Source organism: Diorhabda carinulata, chromosome 2, assembly GCF_026250575.1.
Source record: "Diorhabda carinulata isolate Delta chromosome 2, icDioCari1.1, whole genome shotgun sequence".
Taxonomy (NCBI): Eukaryota; Metazoa; Arthropoda; class Insecta; order Coleoptera; family Chrysomelidae; genus Diorhabda; species Diorhabda carinulata.
The window spans coordinates 6,469,740-6,484,020 of record NC_079461.1 but is presented as its reverse complement, the minus strand read 5'-3'; the positions used below and the strand labels follow the sequence as shown (position 1 = coordinate 6,484,020).

Sequence of the window (14,281 nt, the reverse complement as noted above, 5' to 3'; positions counted from 1 at the left end):
ATCTCCACATTATATATAATTTATATATTAATTAGAATTAGTGGGATTGTGGCAAAATTAAACAGCAAAGTGTACTAACTCTAATATATTTCCGAGCTATCGAATACTTGTGTATTCATCGTTTGGTACTGAATGATGCATACAAGTACAATATAAAAATATGTATAAAAGTATATCAATAAGAAAAACTGCTTACATCAATTAGTTTTGAATTTCGTTGATTCTTAAAAAAAAACATTGAATTCATCTACAACTATAATCAATAATCTTAATATTTCTATCGAGGGTTAATTTGAATATTGCTTTTTGAAATTGATGGATTTATTGAAATCAATAATCGACAAAATTTAAAACGCCGCAATTCTTTCAATTAATGTAAGTAGTTTTTGTTATTGTTATACTCTAATAAATACATATTTTTATATTGTACTTGACCACATCTTCAGTCCCAGACGATGTAAAAAAGTATTCGAAAGCTCGGAAATATATTGGAGTTAGTACACTATGCTGTTTAATTTTGCCACAATCCCACTACGAAAACGTTCATAATTTATATTATATAATAAGATAGTAATAATTGCGAACTCTATCCGCAATATTCAAACACTCATTAAATCTGAACTATTCGCCTTATTCACCAATGCAAGGCAGGCGTAACGATTATTGTATCAACATCGCACACTAGTTTCTGCAGGAAACGAAAAAACAGATCAATATACCAATGAAGCAGCATATAATCTCGTTTGTCTTGGCTGCTTTTGTTATTATATTCCATTCCTTTCGGTTGCTGCATTTTTACCTCCAGTTCTCTTATGTCCTCCTCTATGTCGTTTCTCCAAGCCTGTCTCTTCTGCTTTGCCACAATGTGGTACATTGCTCTCCTTTCTCCCTTCTGTGTTGTGTTTGCACCCGTTATAGTTCTCATTATCTTTCTCTCGGTTTTTTGAGTTCTTCTTCTTCCCTTTTGTTGATTACTGTTGTTACCATCGCATACGTGATTACTGGTCCTATTAGGATTTTGTGATTTTTTATTTTGTTTTGTTTGGTTATGTTTTTTAATAGGTTTCTGTTTCTTCCATAGCCTTTTTGTATCCTTTCCTTTATCCTGTCTCTGGTTGTTTGTCCAAACGTTATTCCTAGATGGTTAAAGGTCGATACTGTTTCATAATTGTATTTGTTAGTTTTCAGTGTGTTAGCTTCTTCTTCTGATTTGTTGATAGCCTCAAGATATCAAAAAAATAAAAAATCAAAAGATTTGCTGAGAGAAACTGGAAACAAAAAAGAAAAAAATATCCTTGTAGCCTGTCAAAAACAGCTTGCAGTAGTGGATCAAGAATTAGTTAAATTAAATAAATAATTTGTTGTTTTATTATAGTTGTATTTTCTAAAATAAATATTCATCATCGTAAAAGTGTAGTAAATTCAGGGAATTTCCATTATATGAGAAAGTTTGAACATGAAAAAAAAAAAGAAAATTAAAAGCATGGTCGGAAATCGAAATATCTGTAATAAAATACTATATAAATCATCATTTGACGTCACGTACCTGTTGCATGCTACTTTTTCTGCTGTTGCTCCGTATTCCCGAATCTTTTCTACTCTGATTGAGATTCTCTTCCAAACCGGTTATGCTCGATAATCGACTAGGTAATTCGAACGATCTCTTCGGTCTTTGAATATTGATAGTGGATACCGTAGCGCTTCTAGCCCTTTCATGAGGTTCTAAACTATCGAACAACGGCGAGCGACCTCTTCTAGATCTATTACTTCCCGTTCGATGCAGATATTGCAAATCTGATAATGGCGATCGACTATATTGGGAACGATAACTTCCGCTCCTGATGAATTCGGTGTTAGAGGTGTAGTCGTACGGGCCTATGTCGCTTCTAGATTGGCTTATGTATGATTTAACGTCTATATTGTCTTTTAGTAAATCTTCTATGTCTGTCTTTTGTGATGAATCTATCTTATTGCCGTTCACAGTTGCTTCGATGATAGTAGGAACCTGTAATTAGATAATTAGAATTAACCTGTTTCCTTTAAAGACTTCGAAAAAGATCCGTCCACAGATAAAGTCAAAGTAATCGCCATTGTGCACAACAACGTTCATGAAGCTTCCGTTCGCAAAACCTTCTGAGACCCCCTTTAAGCGGAGAAACAGAAAGGATTCCGCAGTCGCCAGGTCAGGCGGGTACGGTAGATTATCAAGAACAGTTACCCCAAATTGGGACAAGAATCGACGCACGCGGATCGCAGAGAGCACAGATACGTTATTGTGCAAAATGAACCTCTCTCAACTGTGGCTCAAAAGATTTTGGACAACGATACTTTTGGAGTAGCCACTTGGAATTCGTATCGAATTGTTGGTCTATAACGATGGATTCCGATTTTACATGGTAATGGAATCTCCAGCGGCTACCATCCGTTTTGTTTTCTGATCGTCTGATTGCACAAATCGGGAACAGTTAATGCTCAATGTCTCCACCTCCGATCGTGTTGTCAATCGCCGATTTCTTGCCCAGCATCTTTCGTACTGCTGTTCTTTGATAACCGATCTGACCTTGGCTCATCCTCAAACACTTCCAAATCGTCGCTAAAATGTTTGAACCAGTTTTAAACATATTTTCTGGCGACGAATTTCGTTGCAGGATGATCTACCTTCACGCCGACTTTTTTAGCAAATGTGGGGATGGGTGATGAGAAAATTTTATTCATCACTTTTGGTCCAAACAAAGTGGAATCTTTCGTTTAAGTCACAAGAAAATAACAGATTGTTATTTAAGACACATTTTTACCATGACATAACTGTCAAAATATTTCAAGAGAACACATTAGATGGATATCAGCGCCATAATCACACATTTTAGTAGAATAATTTCAAAATATATTCAAAATGACAAAATTGACAATTCAAAATTGATATTCTTGCAGTTTAATATAAAAATTGTTCATTAATTTTTAGTTAAAATTGATCAAAAACTGATATAATAAATAAATATCAAGTACTTACTTGCTGGTAACCATCTTCAGTAGATGGTAATGGCGAAACAGTAAATACGTCGACTTCTAAATCTTGCTTCTGATCTGACAATTTCCTCATAAACTTCGGTATCTTCCAACTTTTCAATTTTCCAGCGTACTTTCCCGAACTGGCCGTACTAGTGGGAGTTTTAATATCGTCGGTAAATGAGGAATCGTTATTATTCGGAGTAGTACAGATAGTATCGTCGCTTTCCAAATCTAAAATGCTAGGAAGACTACTAGCTTTGATTTTACAAACGTCGGGTGAAAGTAAATGTTGCGATTGTTGTTGGGGTTTGATGTAGTTAGATGAAGTGTCGCAAGAAAGGACGCGTGGGCGCGATGGTGGTGATGATGAAGAATTGGAAGGAGGTGATATGAAGAGCTGGAGAGAGTTGGCGTATTTTTGGCGACCTTCTGCGCGAAATGAGCCACTATATGAAGGAGTTCTGTCACTTTTGCGCCCCAGGATGAAGTATGTGCGCAAACCTGGAAAAACAAAATCGGTCAAAGAAACACTAATTCCGAAATAATGAATTTAAGTTAACGGATTCATTTATAGAAATATTTTTATCTGAAAGCATTCGGATTCAAAAATCCGGCTGATTATTTTAAAGAAGCCGTCTCAATATTTGCATTAACGTACACTACCGGTCAAAAGTTATTATTGTCTACCCCATAATCCATTATTTCCAACTAATACACTTTAACAAATTTATGCTTTATATTGTTCATATACGAATTGTTTTTGTTATCGCAAATTCAAACTTGTTTTGAAATGGTAAAACCAAGGAACTATCCGTTGAAACTTGTGCATGAATCGCAGGTCTAGGAAATATTAACTGTACTATTGCCTCCGAATTGAAGATATCTCGACGTACCGTTGACTAGCATCTTTGGCGACAGTAAACGTTCAAGATGGCCTAGAAAAATCCCAACCGCTGAAGATAAACGTATTGTATTGATCAGTAAACGTGATCGACGACTCACGGGCTCAGATCAATGAATCTAGTGATCTACCTTCGAGCACTTCAACAATGAAAAGGAGTTTAAGAAAAACTGGTCTTTTTGGAAGGTGAAGTAACCTCTTTTAAGACGTCAAAATAAAATGAAGAGGTTGAATTGGGCTAAAAGAAGAGTGTTGCTGGTCAAAGGAAGAACGGGTGTTGGATCCATGGGTAATCATCCCGACTAAAAAACACGACGAAGGCTAGGTGATAGATAGAGGACGTTTTGGAGGAAGGGCGACTGGATACCTGGTAAAAATTGAAGGGATTTTGAAGAAAGAAGACTACAAAAAATATTAAAGGAAAATATACGTTCTAGCCATCGTCTGTTTGACAGAAAATTTATCTTCCAGCATGACAACAATCCCAAGGATTCCTAAAAGCTGTGCCGAGTATTCGATAGAAAGAAAAAATGTACTAAAAGTAATTATTTGGCTGCCACAATCGCCCGATTGATTTGTTGTGGGACAAAATGTACAGGGAAGTCAGAATGCAGTGTCCTACTTTCACTTCACATCATTCTCAACAAAGAATGGAACCAAATAGACGAGTATTATTTATAGACATTGTTACAGAGATTGCCAAAATTGTGCGCCGGAATAATAAAAGCAAAAGGGGGCTACATCTATGTATCAAACATTTTTATTACTTTATTAATCTAAATATGTTATTTAAAGTATAAATATCAAACTCGATCGTATTGTTTTCATATGGCATGTATCACGCAAACTATAGATTGGGCAAAAACTATTGACCGGTAGTGAATGTCGCAATAGTTTTAGCACAAAATTTAGAGAAATTCAAAATAGATCGCTATAATAATAAAAATGGCTTTATTAATGAAAAATTGTTTAGTTAGACAATGGCACTTGCATTAAAATTTCATTTAGAGAGGAAACAAGAACAAGCATTTATAATTTGGATTGGACAGATCCCTAAGCCTAACATAGTTCCCATTTTTCGAAATCAATATATTTCAGACAGAAACATTTAGCGTGCTATAGCCGAATGTTAAGAAGGAATAGCGTGCCTGAACCACGTAATTTGGTTTTTTCAAAATTTTCACATACATTTTGAGGTTACGTGAAAAAAGTTTGAATACAATGTTTCATTATCTACAATTTTGCTATTAAACTCTTTTTAGTCTTGTAATTTTGCCGCCAAACGAGATTATCCGTTTTTTATCCTCAAAAACTCCTCCCTACCCTTTTTCCTTTCATTTTTGTTATATTCTCTACATTTCCCAATAGTCGCCAAGAGCTTTGGAAAAACCGTGTTGAACATGTTATCAAAGAAGATGAGTATGTGGTATTACCCTCTTTACAACCCTTAATAATAAAATCAAATGATGACTCTAGTTCTGACGATTCTGACTACCCTGATTATTTATAAAGATACTTTGGAATTGAAATATGTTTTTTCTTTTGTTTTATTTGCAAAGAATTTATTTTCCTTTATGGTTTTTGATTCGAAATTTTGCCATCCAGAAAAAAAACGGATGCCGTACAAAAAGGATTCAGTTCACGTCTGATACCCTGTTTAAACCAAACTCCCTTACAGGCAAGTACATTTTACTCGTCCATTTATGTTGTCGACAAGGGTTTTTCTAATTTTTCAATTAATATAAATAAATAAAGATATCAAATGGATGAAATTTTGACACAATGTACTTGTTAATGATGATGTTAATTACTTATTGGACTATCCTTGTAATGTCAGTATTTCTAGTGCTTCAATAATTCTGATCAATAATGAGAAGTGAAAATTTTACTTATTTCAGGGTCGGATAGTTTAATTGATCGAAAATTACATACACAATCGAAATTGACATTGACTTTAATTGAAATTTAAAAATATAAACATTTGCTCAATCAAACAATATGTTAAAGTAAATTTCCTGTAAATAGTTTACTTCCGTTGATATAAAATGTATCAAGATAAAAATCACCAGGTAACTATACATGAAATTTGAATTATCAGTGGAACAATCAAAAAATTTTTAGAACGGTATTTGTTTAATATAAAACGTAATCCCATAAAATTTATGATACGACGAAAATAAATACTTTGGGGATTTTCAGATCCTGGCTGTCACTTTTTACTTTATTGTATGTATGTTTAAATGTAAATATTATATCGGGAGGTAATTTGTATTTTTAGATTCAGCTTTTCTATACTACTAAATAATGGGAAAAATTTATACCCAGCGACATTAGAAGGAATTCAATTTCAAATATTGTAATAGCATCACATCAATAACGAAATGATAACATAAACGAAAAGAATGGATCTATGTTTGCTCGCGGTACCTCATTCCCACATACTTATTTTCTTAATCAACTGCACAGAAGCCTGTAGAGGGTACTGCAAATCATAGTGTTCCAGGCACCCCCACCACCAGAACGTGTGCAAGGTAGTTCAAATCATGCAATTTCCTCTCCATCACATACCACACGTGTTCAAAGGTATTTAAGTCTTTTGACGTACAATATGTGAACCTGCCTTCCTACCGGTCTCCGTACTAATTATTCAAACGTCAACAAGAATGGTCCTAAGTCATATAAAGCACTAATCGTGGCGTGTATTTGATGGCCCCGTAAGTTTATTCACTCCCGTACATGTCTAGGTATCTAGGTCTACTTCTGCTAGTTCTAGACAACTTTTACTTTGTGAGTGGAATGCACCAGAACGTGTGTAAGGTAGTTCAAATTATACAGTCTTCGCCCCATTACATACCACCCGTGTTCAATAGAATTTAAATCTTTTGACCAACAATATGTAAACTTGCACTGCTACCGTTCTCTGCACTACTTCAATGACGAGAACGATCTGATATTTCAGAAAAAGTTCAAATCGTCGCGTGTATTTGACGGCCCCGTAATCAGTTACATTCCTTCTACATCCCTTTACATGACTAGACTCACATCTTTAGTTCCGAGCAACTTTGATTTTGTGGATTACTTGAACCAAAATCTGTGGAAGTTAGTGCATAGTATACGGCCTTCTATCCATCACATACCACACGTGTTCAATAGGATTCAAATCTTTTGACGGACAATATGTTAACCTGCACTGCTACCGTAACTGAACACACTGCTGTATATGTCTAGATGTCTAGACCTACAACAGCTAGTTCCATACAACTGTGGAACTAGAATCTTTGGAAGATTTTTTCCATTTCATTGCATATATGTTCAATTGGATTGGAATCTTTCGACATACAATACGTGGGCCTGCATTTAATGCTGAAAAAACACCCGTGGACGCTCATTTAGATAAAGCAGTTTCTCTGCCCCAAATGAAACATTGGCAACGATGGTCCGAAGTTACCGTCATGGCATGTATTGAGTGACCCCTTAATTGAACACCCTCCTGTAGACACACATCTGTTTGTGTTATCTCATTCCAAACAACTTTTACGCCTAGGGTTAACTGCGCTAGAGTCTGTGGAGAGTGGTGCTATTTTGATAATTTCCCACCCATAGTATCACATATTTTTTATAGGATTTAAATCTGGTTTCGAAAAAATATTAGCTCTAGCTTCTAGAAGAAACTCCACAATTGTACAATATGCGGATCTGTACATAAGGCAGGAAAGTGGTTTGGAAAGCATCATCAACGTAACATCCAGCAAGTCGTGGTTGAATACGACATCACTGTCGAGTGTATACAGTTCTCTGCACTAGCTCAAAAGTTGAGAACAGTAGTGAGCTGTAAAAATAAGCACTTATTGGAGGAACACTCCAGGCCTAATGCCTTCCAAAAGATTCATAACCATTAAATGTAAAATATCGGTTAATCATGAGATTACATGCATTGTTTCTTTTATAAAAAAATATCTAAGGGGTCCAAGGAACATTTCGAAATATCCAGAAGTGACAATAAACTTGTGGTCGGTTTTCCAATCGGCACGTCAAACACCAACTCAAGACAATAAGCATGGTAAATGACGTTACTGCAGACCTTTTTCATCAAAAGGTATAAGTATTTCCAAATAGAGTCAACGTATTTTGGAAGCAGTGTAATAAGATGCAGAGTTTTCGGATACGATCTTTTTAACTAAAATATTTTCAAAGATGACTTTATTATTTTAAATAGAACACCCTGTATATTAATACATTTTTAAAATTTTAGTATACTTTTGACTAAAAACTTTTTTCGAAAAATGCTTACTTTTTGAGTTTTTGAGCTTTTTATGTAAAGAAATTGACCGTGGCAGACCCTTATAAATTTTTTTACAAGATTACCCTTAAAGATATGAAAATGGTTTCTGTTCGGTTGCTTTAAGCAAGGTCAGACGTATTTGAATCTATGTTGAAAAATTTTTCATTTTATACAGGGTGTGTATAAAAAGTGTTCAAAGTTTAACTTCATAAATATTAAATATCTTTTATTTTTTCAAATAGAACCACCCGGTTTTTTCTATTTTAACATATTCATGTTTATATTCCTAAAGCTGACCGTTATCCAGATATTGGATGTTTTCTGTAAATTTTTAGAGATGCAGGTGTGGTTTAAATTTTATTTATTCGTTATTAAATTGAGATCGAGCCATTATATTGATTTTCGAAAATATCAACAATTGACAAATGACAGTTAAATAAGTATCAAGTGTCAAAACCTACTACAAGTATACATAAAAAAGTAAAACTTGTTAAAAAATACAATTAATAATTTAAAACCTCACATATCTCGGAAACGACTAAAAGTTGGAATAGGATTAATCAATACAATTTCATTTTTTTTACAGACCTTGACAAGATAAAGAAAAATACTTTTTTATTTCGTAGTGCTTGTATCAACGGGTCAAAATAAAATTTAGACCACACCCGAATCACCAAAAATTTACAAAAAACATTTAATATATGGATAAAGGTAAAGTTTAGGTATAAGAAAGTATACACGAATTTGCCTTATTTTTACCCCTGAATGCATTAAAATAGAAAAAACCGGGTGGTTCTATTTAAAAAAATAAAGAAATTTGATATTTATGAATTTAAACTTTGAATATTTTTTATACACACCCTGTATAAAATGAAAAATTTTTCAACATAGATTCAAATACGCCTGACCTTGCTAAAAGCAACCGAACAGAAACCATTTTCATATCTTTAAGGATAAAAAAATAATTTATAGGGGTCCGCAACGATCAAACTTTTTATAAAAAAATTAATAACTCAAAAATTATGCATTTTTCGAAACAAGTTTTTGGGCAAAAGTGTACTAAAAATTTACGTATATTTCAAAAATGTATTAATATACAGGGTGTTCTATTTAAATTAACAAAATTCCAGTCGGTTCTACTAGAAGTCGGAAATTATTTTAGTTAAAAAGATCGTATCCGAAAACCCAAACGTAGAAATTTTCATGATTTTACTATAAGTATTTTGGTATAAACAGATAGTTTTAACTCATCGTGAGACACCCTGTATATAAGTGCAGAATGGCTGAAAAAGCCAAAACGATTCTGCAGACAATCTACAAAATAATAGGATTATATATGGAACGACTAAGGAAAAAAGATTATAGTCAAGGTATAAAATGAGATAATTGAAGAAAAGTTTAACCAATAGGAGGCAAAATACTTGATAAATGAAGGCAAGAACATCTCGAAGCCTAATAACAAAGTGACGGAAGCAAAAAAGATATAAGAAAAGAAGGAACAGAGAGAAAATAAGGCTAAAAATATTAGCATTGGAAGGGAAAAACAATGCGATAACTGAATGAAGTATTAACTTACCGGAATGGAAGGAAAAAAAAGATAAAGGAGAGTAAAAACTAAAACCTCTATACTCTGACACGCAAATGATTTCTAGAGAAGAACATGTCCTGGAAGAACTGACAAAACAAAATAAGTTTCGCATACGTATAACAAGTATAAATTTGAAAAGATTTATTTAGTTAATAGCTAAACTTCGTATGAGCTTTTCAATAGATAGTTTAATATCACTTACCCATCACGTCATCGCCGTCTTCCAAAAGGTAACCATCGTTTAAAAAACCGACGGTTTTTTCGGACACGTGAACCATTCCAGGTTTTCCCGTCGATTCCATCTTATTAGCTAAAGTAACGTCGTTGCTCCAAACGTCGAATTTAAACCTTTTCGTACCGACAATTCCGCAGAGAACCTTTCCGGTATGTATACCGACTCTCATGTTCACACCTTCGTTTTTTTCGAGGTCGAATTGCTTGATGGCTTGTATCATGCTAAGGCCCATTTCGACGCAACATTTAGCGTGATCGGGTCTAGCTTCCGGACAACCGCTGACGCAATAATAACAATCGCCTAACGTTGATATTTTTTCGCAGTTGTGGACTTTACATAGAGAATCGAAACGTTGAAATAGATTGTTAAGAATGTCTACTAATTCTTCGGCGTTTTTGTTGCTGGACATTTTGGTGAAACCGACGATATCGGCGAATAATATACTGACGTTTTCCATGTTGTCCATGTTGAAAGGTCTGAATAAGGATCTAATATCATGCGTGGAATCCGAGGATTGCCTCCTAGTGAAATTCTCGTCTTCTTTTTTCAACCAATCCGCCACACTTTTCGGCATAAGCGAATGTATCATATTTTCCTTCAACCGTTTTTCTAATTCCAACTGCCGTCTCACTAACAAACTCTGCCCGACCTTCATGAACGTATTCCTCCGTCTAACGTTATTCATGAGGCAAATATGGAAACCGATCAAATGTATGGCAAAGTGAGTGAGCGTTTTAGCTCCGAGTAGAGATAGATCCGAATTCATTTCAGGATTGATGAAATGGTTGAGCAGCTCATAAGCCGTAGAATAAAAGATACCCAATAGAAGACTGACGTACAATTTTAGTGGTACCAGAGTATACAATAAGAAGGATATTTGAATGCAAAGCGCGAGATTACCGACTGGAGAAAATTTTACCACGATCAAAAATATCAAACTCAATATGATGAACAACAAAGCTACTATAAACGTTAGAAATGTCATGTTTTTATCGAAGAATTTGGTGTAAGTGAAAATCAAAGAAGTTATGAGGCAAATAATTACTAGGACGATTAGACCGGATACCAGATGCCAGTGGCGTTCGTCTCCTAAAAAGCCCACAACGAAATAATATGTAAGCCACGCCGAAGAGATAACGATGAGATAAATCAAAGCGTACCTGAAACAAAACGAATCAATAATTATTTTCAAAGGACACTTTGCTGAAAATATTCATTGTTTGCTGTACTTTTCGAGCAGAGTAAGGGCTCATTTTCTAGGCATTAGAATGGAAGGTGGGAAATCACGTTTTATGTTGAGGATGTGAGAATTATACGAGGTCTGGCTATTAAATAACAAGACTGCGCACCTAGAGGAAGCCCTGGACGGTGGGATAAAAAACGAGTAGTGCGTTGGGTATCTATAAATTGTTGCAAAAGGCATATGGGAACAATTCTCTGTCTCGTAGAGTGGTGTAAGTGCAGAGAGAGCACTAAAGATGACCAGCACCCAGGTCGCCCTGTAACTGTTTCAAATCCGGAAACAATGACCAAAATCAACCAAAATGCGCGTGCAGATCGTCGAATGAGCATCCGAATTATTACCGAGGCTGTAAACGATAAAGAAACGGTTGGAAAAATTTTACGCGAGGAATTACACATGACAATATTTCATTGAAAGGTTAGAAAAAGATCTGCTTTGAAAGGAACCCGATTTGAGTCGATGGAAGCGGTAAAGCAAAAAACGGCAGAGCTCCTAAAGGTACTCACCAAAGAAGACTTCCGGCACTGCTTCGATCTATGGAAAAAACGTATGGAAAGGTGTGTGGCGAGGGGGGGAATACATCGAAGGGAGTATATTGAAGGGGAGCATTCGAATGTAGAATAATTTTTATAATAAAACCCTTTTTCGTAACCAGTCTCGTTATTTAATAGCCAGACCTCGTAGATCTGAAGACTTGGCCGGGTAGGATTTGACCTAAAATGAAATCCTTTGATGAATTAGAATATAGTTCCATGGACAGATGGACAAAAGTCGAAGACCTAGATATTGACGTGCAGAGGGATCATTCAGGTGTGCTGTAGAGTACCGTCGAATTAACGACAATTTCCCGACCCTCAGAATTTTGGCAGCACTCTACATCATATCAGAATTGATCACTCTACACGTCAATACCTAGATATTCTACCCTCGTACTCCTGTAACTTCAATCTCCCGTGAAAAAATAGCAAATATTAAGGAGCTAAAAGCACCGGAAGTCATTAAAATGTTTTGAAATAGAATTGAGTTTCACCACATGTCATTAGAAATACTCAGAACTAGAAATGAGTTTCACCACAAGTCATTAGAAATATTCTGATCTAAATTCAATTGCGTTATCCCAATTAAAAATGAATAGTGTCCTTTATTTGTTTACTTTATACGAGCGCAGTTTATATATATTGTTCAACTGCGGATTGTTGTTTCGGTATTTATGAGACTCCAACGTTAAAAAATATGTATGCACCAGGAGCTTTGGCGATAGAAAACGTTCAGAATACCGTCGAAAAACCACAACCGCTGAAGATAAACGTAGCGTATTGATCAGTAAACATGATCGACGACTCACGGAGAAGAATTGAAAAGAAGAATTTACTGAAAGTAAAGATTTGGCCGTCACAGTCGCCCGACCTCAACCCGATTTAGTTGTTGCCAGACAAATTGGACAAGAAAGTCAGAATGCAGCGTTCTACTTACACTTCTTATATTTGGAATATCCTGCAAAACGAATGGAACGAAAGAGACGTCGATTATTTGTCGAAATTAATACAAAGAATTATTATATTCTTATCTTATGTTCTTTAAAATATGAATATCAAAATCGATCGAATTGTTTTTTTTTGTTGTGTATCGCACAAACTATAGGGTGAATAAAAACTTTTGACCGGTAGTGGATCTCTAAATTGTGATACCCTGTATAAAATATTATTGTATGAAAAAAGCGACTGGAAATACTAATAAACAGATCCGAGATTTAAAAAAAAATATATTATCGGAGCCATTAAGTACATAGAATTTACAGAATGTTGTCGATTTCTGATTTGACCATATTTTCTTTAACGTACCCAACAATTTTCTAAATTTTGTTATGGGACGTCTGGTATACGCGACAAGGCAATATTGAACAATGGATAACGTCATCAGAATAACACAGAACATTCTTTTTAAATTAAATAAGATGTAGAAAGATTATACTTCAAATATTTTGATAACATAAATTTAAATAATCTGAAATATTTCTTAACTATAACGAGACATTTGGTTCCCTAAATATCGTCGTGGGAGGTGGTATCACCTGCACGATAAATTTTTTGTAGTATTAGGTTAGGTACTTATATACGGAGTCCTGCTATTAAAAAATTTGCGCGTATCTATAAGAAACATTTTTATTCAAAAAACAAACACCGCCCTGTCCTGTATTCTCTCTACTTTCACCACTCACAGTATAATTTGTTTTTCCTTCCACCAAACGGAAGGAGAGTACGCGCCAATAAGAACCGAATTACGATGAGGTTCTGAAGGAATAACAGTGGGTAGTGGAATGCTCTGTTTAACATCAAACTGTAAACTTTGTCTAGAGGTAAACCCTTAACGAAATTCTTATCTTTGTAAGTCATTTGATTTGATTCGAACTGCGTTTTAAGCAAAAATTCGTCTTGCCCTTAACTATTATTTTGCCACGCTAGATGCGTGGTATGCACGTTTTTTTTTCCTATACGACGACATATTTATTGATTTAATTCGATTTGCGTTTAAGCAAAAATTTCACACGGTTGATGATGCTGATTAATTGTAATTCGTGTACGTCGTATTGCTCTTAACCATTTTTTTGTCACATAAGCCAATTCACGTTTATATTTTTAATATTCTCACATTTTGAGTAAGATTTTTCGTTCAGTTTATAGGTTCCACAATACCATCTAGCTTTGATAGATGCGTGATGTGCCAGACTGAAAACAATAACACCAGAACCCGATGTGGCATTCAGCACGTTTCACCAGCATCCTATGTGGCATTCAACACGTTTCACCAGCACCCTATGTGGCATTCAGTACGTTTTTTTTTTCTATACGACGACATGTTTATTGATTTAATTCGATTTGCGTTTAAGCAAAAATTTCACACGGTTGATGATGCTGATTAATTGTAATTCGTGTACGTCGTATTGTTCTTAACCATTTTTTTGCCACATAAGTCAATTCACGGTTATATTTTTTACATTCTCACATTTTGAGTAAGATTTCTCG

The 14,281-nt window shown here is 34.9% G+C and overlaps 1 protein-coding gene across 2 annotated transcripts in view; it reads right to left on the bottom strand.

Annotated features, from left to right (window-relative positions):
• The window catches only part of LOC130903472 (adenylate cyclase type 9), a 39,897-nt gene that overhangs the window by 20,329 nt on the left and 5,287 nt on the right, over positions 1-14,281 (bottom strand). For both annotated transcript variants that reach the window (XM_057815583.1, XM_057815584.1), the window contains exons 2-4: positions 9,983-11,175; positions 3,011-3,510; positions 1,547-2,005 (exon numbers count right to left, since the gene is read on the bottom strand). In XM_057815583.1, the coding sequence (XP_057671566.1) occupies positions 1,547-2,005; positions 3,011-3,510; positions 9,983-11,175 (2,152 nt within the window). The remainder of the gene's footprint in view (positions 1-1,546; positions 2,006-3,010; positions 3,511-9,982; positions 11,176-14,281) is intronic.